General features: G+C 44.4%; 1 protein-coding gene across 1 annotated transcript in view; it reads left to right on the top strand.

The window, feature by feature from the left end:
• The window catches only part of LOC147261424 (semaphorin-6B-like), a 35,629-nt gene extending 18,070 nt beyond the window's left edge, over positions 1–17,559 (top strand). The window contains exons 5-18 of the mRNA XM_086203430.1: positions 687–747; positions 852–914; positions 4,277–4,375; positions 4,457–4,547; positions 4,807–4,926; positions 6,198–6,286; positions 6,389–6,606; positions 6,724–6,855; positions 7,112–7,261; positions 7,408–7,584; positions 9,572–9,712; positions 11,724–11,801; positions 12,868–12,929; positions 14,141–17,559. Of these exons, the coding sequence (XP_086059556.1) occupies positions 687–747; positions 852–914; positions 4,277–4,375; positions 4,457–4,547; positions 4,807–4,926; positions 6,198–6,286; positions 6,389–6,606; positions 6,724–6,855; positions 7,112–7,261; positions 7,408–7,584; positions 9,572–9,712; positions 11,724–11,801; positions 12,868–12,929; positions 14,141–15,126 (2,467 nt within the window). The 3' untranslated portion in view covers positions 15,127–17,559. The remainder of the gene's footprint in view (positions 1–686; positions 748–851; positions 915–4,276; positions 4,376–4,456; positions 4,548–4,806; positions 4,927–6,197; positions 6,287–6,388; positions 6,607–6,723; positions 6,856–7,111; positions 7,262–7,407; positions 7,585–9,571; positions 9,713–11,723; positions 11,802–12,867; positions 12,930–14,140) is intronic.
• Positions 17,560–17,569: the final 10 nt, after the last annotated feature.

Consider the following 17,569-nt stretch of genomic DNA (forward strand, 5'->3'; position numbering starts at 1 on the left):
TTCAGGAACCAAGTGTGAATTACCTTCACATAGGTTAACCTCATTATTTGAAAGAAACATGACATTTTAATGTTCTGTATGTTACAGAGAATATGGAAAAACATAAAAGTCGGTTGTTTTTTTTAAAGCTAGCTTCCTGTGCAGAACATTTCGCCTCAGGCTCGGCTGTACACATCATTATTTTGTCAGTAAAAGTGTGGATGTGTTGTTTTGAGAGTTACACAACTCCAGCAAATGACTCACTTTGATCCATTTGGTCTGGCAATAATTGTAAAGGCTAGAAAAGCTGCATGATTACATGATCCATTCCCACGGAAGCATTCAGAGGGCTAACAGGAAGGAGCGCTGGTACACAGGTTACATGAGTGGTGTGCAGTCAGGACTTTTATTTAAGGCAAAAACGCTTTTTTTACATTGTAAATAAAGCTGTTGTTAACTTGTGAGTTACATCGTAAGCCTCGAGTAGCAACGTGGAACATATACATTCACATTCATGGTTCATTTTGTATTACCTTTACTTATAAAATATGTTCTAACAGTTTTTGAATCAGTTTCATTCTGAACAGAAACCAAGGAGAAACGCAGCTGTAAAACATCTGCACACCACTGAACAATACTAAAAATAAACACCCCACTCGCGACCCTGCTGCCTCACACATTGTTTCTATGTGTGTTTTTGGTTGTAGAGACGACTTGTACAGAGTAGAGCTGGATAACATGGCAGGTGAAGAGATGTTCTACAGCAAGGTAAGAATTACACCCCACAAAGCACTTATAATAATATTAATGATGATAAATAATGCACGGGTACACAATTGCTAAGCTCTCCGTGTGGTCTGTCTTACTGGTAGAAGCGGACTTGGGATTCCAACAAAAACGATATTCGAGTGTGCAGAATGAAGGGCAAACATGAGGTATTGTGTTGGAAATCCACTCTTACATGCTTCAACACTACACAAACCCACACATGGACGGACGCAACAGCTCTTAGAGAGACCTTATTTCCTTTGGGTGCACCGGCATATGTGGTATTTACACAAATTTGATCTGGTTGATGGAAAATCAGCGCTTAATCACATGAGCTCAGAGAAACGTTACCCAGAGCAAAAGCTATCTGTGACACTCGAAAAGCACTTACTTCATATAGCAGTCGGCCTCTGGGAAACACCAGAAAGTGGACCAATGTAGTGACTGTTGACGTTCTGAGATATAATGAGAAGGCAATCAATTATACGTGAGGCAGAACGATTTGATGGGATGGCAGCCTGGTTGACAGGTTGTAACCTAAAAATAAGTGTTGCTGTTTAATGTAGCTTCGCCATCAGCGAAATGCATTCAGGTAGAGCATGTGAAAAAAATTGTGAAACATTATCGTGCAAACTGAGCAGAGAGAGTGACATGGCCTCGGGGAGGAAACAGTAATTGAAATCAGTTGAGGACGGGAAGGATAGGCGGGGATAGGATGTGGAGGGCAACTGGGGAAGAAGCACATAAGGGGGAGGAGGATAGGGGACTGCAAGGAAAAGATATGTTGCCCGAAAGAACACAGATGAAAGAAGAGGAGATGTTACACAGAAAAAAAAAAGCAATTAAAGCTGTGATAAAAGAGGAGCAGACACAGGAAAGATTGGTTCATGGAGGAGAAATGGTGTAAGAATGATAAACTGCGTTAGCTAACACCTTACCCAGAAAAAGAAACCACATGGATGCTACTATGCGTCATTGGACTTGTAATACTTACATATGACGTGAGTAGTGATGAGGTCCGGTTCCTTTCTCACAGTAGATGTTGAACTGGCTGGAGGAGAAGCAAAGGTGGAACTAATCCCTATCAATTAACCATTATAGGCCATTTCAGTGCAGTAATTTGGAGATAAACAGAGGTGTAATTGATAGAAGTAATTATGTTCCAGTTATACTTCGTGTGTTACAGTCATTCCTGAGAGCCTGGACTCGTCCAAAAGAAACATGGCCACCATCATCATCATGCATGTTTTTACCCAGCAATGACAAGTCAAAATGGCCGCGATGAAAAAGGGCCTATTTATTTAGGTGAGTCAGGGAAACCAGTGATAGCTGGCAAATGAACAGAAACAACTGAATAGAATACAGTTTATTGAAGTTAGGAGTGTTACAGATCCAGGAAATGTGCTGTTCACTTCCTTCTAAGACTTGGATGGGTGGGATTTGATACTGCCGTAATGTAACGGCTGTCATCTGAGTGAACACCCTCATAAAAAGACACAACATGGACGCTACTGTGAATCGCTGGAGAGACTAAAAATACTTCATAGTACACGAGTAGTGATGAGGTACAGTTCCTTGAGCCCAGTAGATGTTGACCTGTCAGCAGGAGAAGCACAGGTGGAACTTCTATCACGATTAATGTCTGCTAGCTCTCACACACGCCGAAATAGAGCCTTTTCACAGCAGAGATAAACAGATGAAAACGATAAAATCATTACGTTCCAGTTCTATTTAGTATGCTACAGTCACTCCTGTGAGCCTGGAACCATCTAAAAGGAACAAGGCCACCATCATCATCAATAATTAAACATGTTTATCTTGCGATGAGAAGTCAAAATGGCCGCTGTGAAAAGGGCCTATTTAGGTGAGAGCAGTCAGGATTACTACTAAAACTCTCGTAATGTTATTACAGTCACTCCAAAGTAAAGCAAATTGTTACAGTTTGCTTCCTTGCTTCTGGTTTCTCGTTTTGTTTTTCTTTCTAATTTGTAGCGACGTCACGTGACTCAACCAGTCAGCCACAGCCACTCGTTTGTTACAACGTAAAATGGAGTTGGAGGCAGAAACTCTGACTTTTAACGGCTGGAAATATCCCCACTACTTCTAAGTCATTGGGAACAAAAATGATGAAAACATAAATGTCAAATAGAAATTGTATCTTGGGGGTATTAAGACTCTCTCCACCGCCAAAAAATTCAACCTCAACCTCTGTGAGCTGCAGTCAGCAGCAATTATACTCGCGTCTACTCAGGGTTCATCTGCAATATCTGAATTATGAGGAGAAATGACATATTAAAGCCCACACTTCTGGGTTGTAATGTTTAAGTACAGGAGGAGGAGGCCCGATTACTGAGCGCAGGTGATTTTGACCTGATAACTCCTCAGTTGACTGAATTAGCCGTCATTAGTAGCTCATATAGCTACTTCATATTACTCAGCGACTTACATTAGCCTGCTATCAGGAACTGACAGGACTCAAGTCAGATATCGACCACTTAAATGTTGGTTTAGATGGGTGACGATAAGAATGTTTGTCAAATTTCTTTATTGTGGAAGCAGAAATAGAGCCATCTCCCAAATGAGAACTTTAATAATTCCCCGCTGCCTGAACTCATCATATAACTGCCTCCGTCCACAGTTGGGAAGTCCTTCCTCTCAGCTACTCTTCTTCATTAGCATGTTGTATCTCTTTTGTGTAAAGTGAAGTCTAAAAGGAACCTTTTTGCCATTTTGGGGTTCATTGTGTGCCAGACTTGTTCTTAGCTGGGGGCATTAACTTGATGGAGTCTCTGCTAGTTTCCTAACACCTGTTTTATGGAATAAAGCAGGTGGCCTGCTAATATAATGTATTAAGAGGCCCATTTCAGGGCCGACATTTTGACTTGTCAACAGCACGATGGAGCCCAGAGTGTGACTCACCCAATTGACTGCAGCAACATTAATGTTGTTAATTCCTCCTTTGCCTTCCCCCCTTTAATAAGTCCAAATGTCTGCTGTGTAAAAGCCCACTCAGGGAGCTTCGGCTTTCCATCTCTGGACAGAGCCAGGCCAGCCATTTTCCCCTTCTGCCAGTTATCATGCTGAGTTTTCCTTCTGATTACCGAATCGTCTCATAAAGTATTTCATTACACATGTTAAACCAGAGAATCTTTCATTTCTACTTGGTGTCATCTGACAGCATCGTAAAACACCATCGGAGAGAGGATTGAGGGCTGATCAGTGTAATCAGGTTTCAAATTCCCCGGTCGCAGATTTAATTTTCTGCTCAATCAGCGCCCTCTACTTTGACGAGAGCTGTAAAGTACCCATCCAATTGTTCCTCCAGATGGAGGGTGGTTGAGGGTGTTATTTCCTGTGAGGATTGTTTTAAGCTCATCCTTCATACTTCACGCTGTCTTTTTTTTTTTTTTTTTTTTGCTCTGACTGCTAGTTTTGAGCAAAACAGGCTTTCACGTGTTGCTTTGCACCTTATGACTTTCCGCTCTCCTTTAATAGTTCGATGTATTTTTTTCTTCTTCTTCTTCTTCAGGGAGAGTGCCGTAATTTCATCAAGGTTCTGCTCAGCCAGCATGGCGGCCTGTTCGTATGTGGAACAAACGCCTTCAACCCGCTGTGTGCCAACTACACTGTTAGTACCCACTGATCTGTCAGCTGGTCATTCTGTGTGGAGCTGCCAGCTTGCTTATCTGTATATTATTTCCCCTTGTAGAGAGACACGCTAGAAATGGTGGGAGAGCCTGTCAGCGGGATGGCACGCTGCCCTTATGATCCTCGACACGCCAATGTGGCTTTGTTTGCAGGTAGTGTCTTGAGAAATTGAGAATTTCGAGCAGATATCAGACTCAGTCTCCGGCTCCAGACATTGAAACATCTGTGCCTTTCTGTTTACCTTTCCCAATGATTTATAGGCAGACCTCTTGCTGCATTGCTTGTTTGGTTTTAATCTTCCTGACCTTGTGCTATCGCTCCATCGTTCATCTTCCCCTTCTTCTTCTTCTTCTTAATCTCCTTCTCCTCTCTCTCTCTCTCTCTCTCTCTCCCTCCCTCCCTTGCCCTCAGATGGAAGTCTTTTTACCGGCACCGTGACAGACTTCCTGGCCATCGATGCGGTGATCTATCGTAGCCTCGGAGACAGTCCCGCCCTCCGTACAGTCAAACATGACTCCAAATGGTTCAGAGGTACCGTCCAGGACAGACGCTTAAGAAACCACCCTCCAGACACCTTCCCTAGATTTGAGCAGACATACGTTAGCATTGTTGAACGTCCAGTGCCCTCGTCTTTTTTTGACTGGGTTGAATGCATGGAATAAGTTCAAGACATTTTAACCCTTTGTTGTAGTTTAACTTAGTTTACTTAATTTAAAAAAAAAGTAAAGTGCGCACTAGTACTTTAATTATTTACAAGACATAAAAACATGGGTGCACCATATTTAGCAGGTAGCTAAAGTTGTTGTACTTGCGCACAAAATATGTTGCATTTAGTATTGTGTGCAAGTACAAAATACATTATGAAAGGCTCAGTAATCACATTTGAAGTGAGCAGCACTGAGCCAGAATAAAAGACAATCAGTTGATCCTGCCTAAGAATAAAGTGGAAAGTATAATGACAGGAGTTTGACAGGAAAAGACACCAGACGATGCCTTCCTGACAGAAGTCAGTAAATACGACACTCGTGAATTTTGAAACTGGCTAAACGAGGCCAGATTATCACGGTGAAAACAGAAAAAGCGCAAAGCTAGTTGTGGCGATGTTGTGGTCGCGCATCTGTGGTGTTGCTCCTTTCGCTTTATACTTGGAGTGATTGCATTTGTGTTATCTGGCTGAAAAAAATAGTCAAAATCTAATAAGCTTGTTCCACCGAGCTTATTTTCAGCTACAATCCAAAATCCAAAGTAACAAATCCATTGGCTTTTGGTCGAGGCGCCCGATGGTGATACTAATCTCCATGTTGAATACAAAAATACATCATCCTGCAGCTTTCTAAAGCCAGGGAGGAAAGAATTATCTCCAATAGTTTACTAATAGATGAGTGAGATGATTTTCACATCGCGATAAACTGTATTCTGGAACACCAGACATGGTGCGACCTACTTGTTATACATTTAATGGCAAATGGAACACGCTCAGGCAGCGAGGAGTGATGTATTGAGGTTAGTCGGACTCTTCAGGATTCAACAAAGCTTTGGATACAAGCTGGTCAGACTCCGAGCAGCGCTGGATGATCAATAATGTCTCTGCTCTTGTCCATGATGATAAATTAGAAAGGACATTAATATTCAATGAGCGAGCGAGCTGATGGACAGCAGCCACCCATGTTGATGTGACTGTTATTACAGCGCCATGTCAAGGACTGAGCAGTCTTACATTAGGCTGCTGTGTGTGTGTGTGTGTGTGTGTGTGTGTGTGTGTATGTGTGTGTGTGTGTGTGTGTGTGTGTGTGTATTTCCAGAGCCCTATTTTGTCAGCGCCATGGAGTGGGGGCCTCATATTTATTTCTTCTTCAGGGAGATGGCCATGGAATTTCATCATCTAGAGAAGGTTCTCCTTTGTCCTTTTCCCTTCTTTCTCTCTTTCTTTCTTCATTTCTGTCTTTCATTAATAATATCTCTGTTGTACTTCAATGTCCTCCTGTGATTCTAGGTGATGGTGTCCCGTGTGGCTCGGGTGTGCAAGGCGGACCTGGGCGGCTCTCAGCGTGTCCTCGAGAAACAGTGGACCACATTTCTAAAGGCTCGTCTCAACTGCTCCGTCCCTGGAGACTCACACTTCTATTTCAACCTCTTACACGCCACAAGCAACATCATACACATGCAAGGACGAGACGTCATCCTGGGTCTCTTCTCCACACCGCCAAACAGGTACAGACAGACACACACAACACGTGTACCCACGCACACACACAGACACACACATAGCACAAGCAAACAAGCATTATTTTTCTCTCATCCTTGTCCTCTCTCCTCCGTCTCTGGTAGCATCCCTGGCTCTGCAGTGTGTGTGTTTGACATGCAGCAGCTCGCTCATGTCTTCGAGGGACGGTTTAAAGAACAGAAATCCCCAGAGTCTATTTGGACTCCTGTACCAGACGAAGCAGTGCCTAAGCCGAGGTATTGTTATGCAAAGTGTATGTGAACAGAAGTTTGACAGAATACCGTTGTCTACTTACTCCCTTGCTATAGGCTCCAACTGTCAATCTCAGACCAAACATACCACGACTCAGCAAATTTTCCAGAACATCTTTCAGCAGCCAAAAAAACAAATTCTTCTGGGTGTTTTCTTCCTATTCCCGCTGGAATCTTCTCTCTCCATGTTTCTGTCTATCCTCTCTACTGTCCTGCTCTCCCTCCCTCTCTGTGTCTGCAGACCAGGAGGATGTGCAGTCCAGGGATCCAGATTTAGCTCCTCCACCACACTGCCAGACGAAGTGTTGAACTTTGTAAAAACCCACCCACTGATGGACGAGACGGTTCCGCTGCTGGGGCACAGACCCTGGGTGGTCAAGACTATGGGACGGTACACAGAATGACTCAGTTGCTTTATAGCAGCACAAGCAGAACTTTTAAATATTGCATTGTGCATCAGCCTATTGTAGGAGAGGACATCAATCTTATTGATCTCCTCAGAGTAAATGTGTTTTCACAGCCTGTCTCTCTATGTAGGTACCAGCTGACAGCAATGGTGGTGGACACAGAAGCCGGTCCACATAAGAATCGTACAGTTTTGTTCCTGGGCTCGACCCGAGGGACCATCCTCAAGTTCCTGATGATTCCCAGTGGTGACGTAGCCTCCCATAGTAGTGTTTTCCTGGAAGAGGTCGAGGGTTTCAACCCAGAAAAGTAAGAAGAATTAAAGATTTGTGTCTTTACTTCCCCATCGATTGTAACTCTTACTCCGTCACAGCCCGAGTGCTGCTTACTTGCTTCCAGTGTAGAAAGTGAGACTGCAGTGCTTTGTCTTACGCCTCCGTAATTTTTCTTATTCTGCTATTTGTTTCACTTATTTGATAAAGAATACTATTTTGCTGGCATTTGTCTGTCAGTCAGACGAAGTATGCGAAAAGTGTTAGGCGATTTTCATCAAATTTGGGGGAAGGGTGCATTGTGGGCCAAGGAGGAGTCCTTTAACAGGTGTGGCAGATGAGTGATAGCGCCACCTAGTGCCGGGGGGGGGGGGGGTAAATGTCATATTTTTTTGTACTTTGACACGCTCCTCCCAGGTTGAACACATCATCTCATATTTGGTCAGAAACTCCTTAAACTTGGTGATGGGTTACTCTCAGAGTTTTTATTAAATGATGTTACCATGGCGAGGCCATAGTTCGCCATCATGGGTTTGATAAGAGTCCCACCCTGAACACGTCTGCGAGCTGAATTCAAGTCATAGTATTCACGCTACCCATTTTTTCAACGTTATATTCTCTCTGAAACTCTGAGAGTGATACTCTCATTTTACAGGAGTGCACCGGTCACATTCACACAGTTCCACACGCACACCTGGAAGCTGCTCAGTGTCCAGCAGGTCAGACTGTGGTTTTACCGACACAGTCAAGGTTCAGGGATTTGCTCAAGGGCACCTCAGTGGTGGTAAATGAGGACGCGGCCAGCACTGCCTCTACAATCTCCCCAACCAAAAGCATCCTGCTGATCCTGGCGACCCTCCAGTCACAGGTTCACTCCTCTAACCTTTACTGACCCAGGAAGCAAGCAGGATGTAACAAACATCAGTTGATTTACATCAAAATACACTGTTGTCCTCATGTTATGTGCAGTGCCATAATACGGTATATAGTAAGTGTGTGTTCTCTAGCGCCACCTAGGTTTAAACTGGGATATGCTTGGCAAGGATAGTCAAAGAGACTAACGTACGCGTTGAGGACACCAGTCAGACCTATGTGGGGGGGCTCTGTAGGTCTGGGTTCACCCTGACAGGTAGTATTTAAAGAAATATCTGGTAGGTGACGATCATCAAATGATGAGGTAACGATGTAATGAGTTAGCCTTCAGCCCACTGATGGCAGCCTGTACGTTCACGGTAATACGGACTGAATGGTGGCGACATTGCCACAAGACAAAATCCCACACAGCTTTCATTATTCACCGGCTCATCCTTGTGAGGAACTGGCTAGCTTGGATCAGCAATGATGGCTCAGTCGAGACGCTACATGGATCTAACGCAACATCTCACTTGTCTCTGCCAGAGCGCTGAGTGACAGTGTTACGATGAAAATTCTTAGCAATGGAAAGCTGCTGCATTTCTGCTGCCTTCATAACTAAGACTGAAACAAAGTCAAGGCAGTTTGCCGAAATTACGTCCACAGACATGTTCAGTGAGACCGGTAGTGTTTTAAAATGGTGGATGTGGATTTTTCTGTAATTTTTCAAAATGTGGAGAAAAAAAATTACCCACAAGATTTACGTTTGTATTCAAATCCCCTCACCCCGGAGCTCAGAACGCCATGTGTATTTTTTCCAGTTGTTCAGAGAGCTGTTGCACAGATTTATGGCAAAGAGGTATTATTAAGGATCCATTCTGGAGGCAATAGGAAGGCGTCTCAGCAGACAGGAAATAGAAGTTCGACGGCTCGCTGCCGTGTTAAACGCACTCTCCTGAGACATTTCACCTATTTTGGATGAACCGGAAGAAAAGATTGATGACTGCAGACTGCCAATATTACACAAGTGACAAGGTGTGATTCCCTGGGAAAAAACTGAGAGCTTCAAGACCGCAAGTAAAAACAAAAAAGAGAAGTTTGGTTTCACTGAGTGTCAAGGCCATGGCTCTGCATGGTGCTGATGCTCCTCTCCCTGGTCTGACTGCCTCCAGGTGTGGCGAGGACTCTCCTCAGGCTCGCCAGCTCTTGTCGCTGTCATTGGACCGGATGAGCCACACTCTCCTGCTAGCCTTCCCTTCCTGTCTGGTCCGTCTGCCCACATCGCGCTGCCACCTACACTCCCGCTGTATAAAGTAAGTGGACTTTGCCTATTCTTGTCCTGCAGAGTAATTTTCATTCCCATAAAGCTTCTTTGGCTGATAATCAGGTCAGTTGGCATACTGGCTAGCTTATGGTTTGTTCCTAACTATAATAAAATACAGGGAAGCCCGAGGGCCTTAGAAGTATTAAAACATCATCAAAATAAGACCTTCAAAGTATTGAATTTAATTTACAAAGGTCTTACATTTTCTTGCCCTTTAATAGGATTCAATAAATACCATAACACTATAATTAACTGTCAGATGTCTAACAAACTCATTGATATCTCACACACCAACTGGTCAGATTCAGATACAGAAAACTTTATTTACTCCCATGGGGGGCAATTAAGGGAGCAGAGAGCAGCACAGTTGGTCACACAAGTTATACAGCAGCAACGCGGCAGCATACATCAGGTGAGGAAGTGCAGTGGAACGGTCTACACGTCCCAGAGTTAGCAGCAGTTACTTTGTAAAGTGCATAATAGAAGTAGTGATGTTGTTCAAGTGTTTTGTTCCTAACGAAGGAGAACGTGAGTGAGTTCAGCCAATTTCAGGCAGCAGCCGTGAAGACGTAGTGCTGTTTGTCTTTCAGGGCACAACGCTACAACCATCACAAGTGTAAGAGCAGGACGTCCTGTACAAACTAAAACGCCACTAGCGGCAGGTTCCAGTTGACAAGATTAGTGCACGCAACAATTTACCAATGGCAGTGTGTAAAAGAAATCATAGCTTCTGTGAGCAATGAAGAAATATTCTTCTTTGTACTTCCCCCCCAATACATCATTCTAAGTGGTGTTTAAAAGATCTGTAAAAAACAAGTCTTACCCTGAAACCCCTTGTTGTCTTCGGGGAGAGACGTGATTTTTGTCCGCTTACGTACGTACGATTATTTTATCTGCTCATAATATTTTGGGAGAGCTCATCTTGTGAAAGATACTATTTAGCTTGACATTTCACAGTCATCTTGATTACTGGATGGTAAAAGAGATTATTCACAGGAATACCAGTATTTCATTTGTTTATAACTGCAAAAAGAGGAACTGAATTCTGTACCGTGAACTTGGTTTCTTCAGTATATCACATATCCCACCAACTACAGCATGTGTGGCTGCTGACTACCAGTGGAAACACTGGATGACTTTTAATATTTCGACGGTTGTTCATGTATTGCCAGTAGGGCCACCTTTGATATTTAAGGGAACTAATGGTGTGCTATATCTACCTTTAGTATAGCTTAAGTGTATGCTGGTGACAGTGGTACTTCACCCAAAAAGTGTATTTGGCCTTTCAAGTACTCACAAATAAGCGTCTTGAGCTCACAAAGACATTTCTCAAAGCTTCGTCTCTTCTTTGTGACTCCAGAATGAAGAAAGTGCCAGCCACGTATATTTAGCACGAAGCTAATGGCTTATGGGTAACAAACAATAAAACTGTCCAATAAATGTGGGTTAATAAACTCTAAAGCACATAATTTGGTAAAATCCACATCTTCTTCATCCAGCCGTATGCTCACCCTAACCCTAATCCACAAACACTTTGATTTGGGTTAAAGAAGAACTAACTACTGTATCACGCGAGCAAGTCAGGGTCCTTTGAAGCAGAAATGTAATAGTTTGTTGATTTTTGCTCAAATCAAAGTTTTTGTGGATTCCTGAGTACACAGTCAGATAAACAAGTGGGGGTTTATGTTGGGTGATACCCTTGAGCGTTTGTAAATAGATGTTTTTGAACAGTTTGTAGCTGATGGCCAACGGGTGCCATTAGCTTCAAGCTGTATATATGTGGCTGCCCCTCACTGCATTCTGGAGTCACAAAGAAGTGATGCAGGAGGAAAAAATGTCTCTTAGAGCTCAAGGCATTTATTTGTAGGCACTTTTTAGGTGAAGTTGCACTTTGACTTCGGTGCTAAAATGCCAGCTGTAGCTGTTGTTTTCCAGTAACAGTGACAGGGGTCAACACTTAGTATCTCTTAACAGTTTTATTCTCGTTGGCGTGTATTCAGGAGTTGTCTAGCTTCCCGGGACCCATACTGTGGCTGGACCAGAGGCAGCACCTGCTCCTTCCTGAGACCAGGAACAAGGTGTGTATGTGTGTGTGTGTGTGTGTGTGTGTGTGTGTGTGTGTGTGTGTGTGTGTGTGTGTGTGTGTGTGTGTGTGTGTGTGTGTGTGTGTGTGTGTGTGAGCAGCATGAACAACACAGCTGTTCTCTGCTGCATGGAGAGAGACTTTTTATCGGCAAGGGTTCAACATTCCCATGTATTGTAAGAAGCGCTGCATTTTTATTGCACTTAGATACACGAGCATCCACCTGCTGATGTATCCACCGCTCACTTGATGTCCTTAGAGTAGAGAGAAGGTTTTTTTACTGCCTGATGTGGTTGTTGGGGTCTCACAGTTCTAAAGGCAATAATGCTGTTTTGTACTTAAATACCACACAATCGAGAATCGACTGAGGCCACAACACAGGTTCCTTTGTCTTGTTTTAGTCCATTAGATATTAATGCTCTTAGACAATGGTGTGTTTCCTCTTCAGAAGAATCTTCATGAATATTTAAGTCAATATTTGGTTTACTTCATTTCGTTCGTATTCTGTTTGTAAACCAACTAAGCCAGTTGAGATATTACACTATTCGGTATTTGTGATAATTCATGCTGTTTAAATACAGGCCTCTCTGAAACATTACTCATCTCAAAAGAATTCGTTTTAGTACCATCTCATGTTGCTTTCATATGCAACAAAATACTTCCATGGTCATCAGAGAGAGGTTTACCACTGCCCTGTCACCACCTGTCTGACCAACCCTGACCCCTGATCTCCCTGAGGGCTGGCAAGTGAAAACACAAAATCAATAAGAGCATCAAAAGTGTATCCCATTACACATGATGACGCATCAATATGTATAATAGTAATTCAATCGACTGCAATCAACAAATTACCACTTTAATGTTCAGCATCAGAAACGCTGCTTGTATTTAAAAATCTATTCATACATTTTTATGTATATATATTTTTAAATCCTTTTTTCCCACCAGTGCGAAGTTGGACTACAGTGAACTGGTGGTGCTGTTATATCTCACTATAATACAAAATATCTGGATGTTGTCCTTGTGTAATGTGCTGCTGTGTGGTTTCTCTGTGACTGCAGGCTCCCTTTTCAACAAGACGTGGAATATGGAAACACCACCTCCCATCTAGGAGACTGTGATGGTAGGTTGCAGCACTATGACATGGATGCTTCTGGCTCTATGCTATGGACTAAGGGCCGTCTCCACCTAGTGGCTGAATCTCATATTACACTCACCTACTTCTTATGACTGAACATTTTGTTCTGAAAAACACCGATAAAGCGGGATGTTTGAAAGATAATTGATTGTAATTTGACACATAACATCAGAGGCGCCATCCAGGTCAGCAAGATCTGATATTATGATATTACCAGCTGTGTGTTTTAGAGTGTTTGTCAGCACTGGATCAGGTGGCAGCAAAACAGGTTTCAAGAGAGAGAGCTTAATTAGAGAGGACATGGAAGAGGTCTAACTGCTGGTAACATCACAGGACTGCTGGAGAGGAACAACATCAATGTGATATCCGACTGCATACGAGGCTTTGTTCTGTCCTCAAGTCTGAAATGAAAATCTGACAGGGGAGCGACCGGGGGTAGCCAGCGAGCATGCTGGAAAAAGCTTCGCCTAAAACACTGATGTCACTTCTGTGGAAGGACTGAGATGTCATTGCAGCAGCACCCAAGAGGGCGTCTTTGAACCTCGCTCCGAAAGTCACCAACTCAGTGGAAACCGCAAAAAATAATTTCCTTTTCAGGAGAAACTTTCTGAAGTGTTTCCCCTGTTTTGGTTTCACAGTCGCTAGCTTGGATCTGAAATTTCCAAAGGAAAAAGAGCACATGGCACATTCCTAGCTTTCATCACGTTCGTCCCTTTTAAACTGATATATGGGCTTGTAGCTTTTCATTCTAATCTCAGAAACTGATAGCACCGGAGGCCGGCAATGCCAGGCAGCAGTCTTGACGGACTCTAATCTGAGCGGTGAACACAGGCGAGCTGAACCAGAGACAGGCATGTGCTGCTGTGTCTGCAGATGTTAGTGATTAGAGCTGGGTGGAAACACTGAAGTAATGGTATGCTGCACGGAGAGACTCTCTGACCAGGCTGCAAAATGGAAAGTGTGAGAAGAGAAGAAAAGGAGAGTCAGCTGCTGTGGTCTGTGCCGTGCTGATGACAAGTGCAGGCTTCTCTGAACCTGGAGCCTGTGGAGCCTCAAGGCCAGACTGGAGAGAAGCTCCTGTTAAACTTCAGCATCTTAGGGCCAATTGTGAGGCTTCTATGACTGATTTATTGCCGTGAGTGGCTGACTAGCACTTGAGTTCACAATTCTTCACCCTTGTGTCTCCTGATCTGTAGGAATTCTGCAGCAGAGCCTCCTTATTGAACCAGAGAGTCTCGTCTCCCTCAATCTCCTGGTGGCGTCTGCAGTCTCTGCATTCACCATTGGGGCGGCGCTCTCTGGCCTGGCTGTCTGCTGGATCATGGCCCACAAGCCAACTAACCGTCGCCACGGCAACACCCCCCAGTCCTCTATCCAGCGGCGTGAAAGAGGCCTGCTGAGTAACGGTGGTGGGATGGGAGGCTCTGTGCTCAGCGTGACGCGGCAGGGAGGTGGGGAGCGCCCCTGTACACAGAGTGGGGAGACCCTGTTCGTTATGCCCAATGGCTGGGTGAAGTCAGGAGAGCTCGACCCTGGTTTCCTGCCCACCCCGGAACACACACCCCAGCAGAAACGCAGAGGCCTACGACTGTCGGACTCCAACTCAGGAGGATGGGACACCAGCCAGACCTACTTAGGTGGAGGTTCAGTAGGTCTAGGTTCCCCCTGTCGTATGCCACCCTCAGTTTATCTGACCACCAGACTGTTCCAGCAAGGGGGAGGTGGGAGACACAATGGCGAGGGCCGGGGGAGTGACACACCGCGTCAGCACTACGTCTGCTTGAGCAAGCAAGAAAAAAGAGGGAAGGGTACTCCCAAAGCTCCCCTAAGGAAGTCCGCAGGAGAATATGTGTACCCCATGACACCCCAGGACTCACCTGAGCGCCGGAGGGTGGTCTCAGCACCCAGCGCTCCAGTGGAGTACGGCGAGCCCTTGCCCTTGCGCTGGCCAGCCCAGGAAGGATACATCCTCAGCAGCCACGGCATGGTCCCCGTCCCCCTGCCTCCACCCTCCATGCCTGCGCCCAGTGCTCAGGCATATGTGTCCCAGCAGCACACCCCTGGGCTCAGTAGGGCTTTGTTGAGAGGGGCGCTGGAGCGAGGGGAGCTGGGCGAGCTGGTGGATCTCAGCCAGCTGATGAATAAGAAGAACTGCAGCGACAGGACTCAGACTGGCCAGTGACTGCTGAGGAAGTGAGGGGGGACAGGAGTCTCTCCATGTCCAGAGCTCTTGCTTTTGTTTGCATAGACCTCTCTTCTCCATTCCCCACTCCCTTCTTGTCTCTTTTCCCCACATTTTTTCCTTTCATTGTCATTCAACCCCTCTGATCTCCTCTGTCAGTCTCTCAGGCAACCCCCCTTTTTACCCCTCAATGAGTCTGTCTTTATGACTGGCTGCTGGGTCTGCCGCTCATATCCTGGCTCGCACTAATTGGTCCGATGGACTGAGGTTGTTGCTGTGTCTGCATTGCAGAGTTGCCTCTCTCTCCTTCTACTCCGCGGCAGCAGGGAGAGGGAGGAGAGGAGAGGGGATGGAGAGGAAAAGAAAGGAAGAAAAGAAAGATGTGGACAGAGACATAGATGGGCATGGCACTTAGAAGCTGCTTTCTTGGTGCAGACTAATTGTGGCAGCAGAGCCAATCAAACACGTCTATACTGTAGGACTGGGATGCTTCTTCTCTCTTGGATATCATTAAGAAGACTGCCACCCATTTCTTCTCCGCTATATTACCTGTTGCAAACATGGCACTTGATGTGAAATTGCAAATTCTTGAAGGGATTCTGTCCTGAACATCTTAAGGCAAAAACTAGTCATTCTGACTATAAACAGGACTGTAATAGAGGAGACGATGCAAAACCCCCCCACTGTTTCTTTATCTCTCTCCTCATCCTCGCTGCGCACATACATGTCATTGTACAGATGTGTATTTTGCATCCCTTGTATATGGGAAGTACGACATGTGTGCCAAACAGCAGTCGAACTTGTCTCGTAGGGATATGGGAACATAACTTATGTCTTTGGAGAGAAGAGTGCAGGACTGGAATGTCAGCACTATTTCTGCCAGCTGCATGCTCTCTGTAATGACGTTGCCTGCGTCTCAGCCGTCCATCGCTCCTTTCATCCCTTCCACCCCATGTACTCTTTAATGACCAATAATTCCACAAGGACATCTGGAAAGATCGCAGCGGAGCGCCGGACTGAGGGGAAAGTCGAAGGGTCGTAAGAAACCGAAGTGTTCTAGGAAATGTAAAGTAAATGCACTGCAATATGTGAACGCCTTGTCCTTCTCTGTCACTTTAAGGTTTTCTACATGCACATTCATTAATGCCGCATTATAGAAGGCAGTCGACTTTTATTGGGTAACATTTCCCCTTAAGCCTGCAGTGGGTGAAGGTCCCCCAGACGTGATACAGAACCAAGTGACAGTTACAGTGGTGATGACTGAAACCCCCCGGAGCTTAACTCGAAGCCAATAGGGGTAATGGAAGTGTTCCTTGCAGCCAGATGGGACTGTATATCCCAAACCATCAAAGTGTCCAGCACCATGAAATGGTCACCCATTAGATCAACACAACAAGAGCGTGTTAGCGAGAAGACAGAAGTCGTAAGAAAAAGGAGGCAAGGTGGAGAACGCAAAAAAAGTAAGTATGAAATGAGGTGCGGTTGTGGGAAATTATATGGTTTGTAGGTACAGACCAGAGTTGTCCCTCGAGGTCAGTCGTTAACGAATGAACGCTGGCTTTTGCTGAGCTTGTTGCGAGCAGCAATATATAGTTTATCTGTACATAGTCCACTTTAATTGAGCTAAAATTATAATCTAACAAACTCCAAAAGTGGTAGGTAATTGCCACCTGTCATACATCAGCTTGAAAACAAGAAATAAAACCTGTATCATGCCATTATTAATATGAATGTACGAAAATCTGTTTTCATACACTCAGTCGCCAATTTATTAGGTCCTCCTACATAAAACTCATGCAGTATAATAAAACAGCCCTGCAATAAACCCCCTCCCTTCATGACAATCAGTTTTACTGAGTTGATTTGAGAGGTGTTGATTTATATTCATAGTCATTTTTAGAGGCTGTAATTTCTGCTGCTGTTGAACTGTCATAAAGGGAGGACGCATCACAGGTCTGCAAAGGCCTTATCTGGGTGTACCTAATAAATCGGCAAGCGTGTGTATCATATCAGCCTGCTCCAAGATTGAAATGTTTTCCGCTTCTTTTCTTCGTTTTTTTTTTTTTTAACCCACGTCTATGTGCCAAAACCTACTTATGAGTGATTTCCTTATGCCTGATAACTGAAGCAAAAAACAAAAAAACTTGTGTTAAAGTGCCATGAAGTCCATTTCAAGTCAGCAGTGCAACATTTATCGTGTACTGTCGTGTTGAAAAACTCACTAACTGCAGTATACTTGTGAATCGTATGCCTTTGACCTTTTACACGCTGAATGTTTTCTTTTAGATGTTGGTTTGCACTGTCGCTCCCTCCACAGAATTTGAGGTTTTGTACGTGAGCGTCACATCGTGACGCCGCGCGTTGGAATTATCCTCACCTTCTTCAAATGATTGCTCAAGTCGTTTTTTTGACAGGTTTTTTTTTTTTTTTTTTGCTTAAATCA

This window comes from Aulostomus chinensis, chromosome 5, assembly GCF_037954235.1.
Source record: "Aulostomus chinensis isolate RoL2024-O1b breed Wild chromosome 5, RoL_Achi_v1.0, whole genome shotgun sequence".
In the NCBI taxonomy this organism is placed as follows: Eukaryota; Metazoa; Chordata; class Actinopteri; order Syngnathiformes; family Aulostomidae; genus Aulostomus; species Aulostomus chinensis.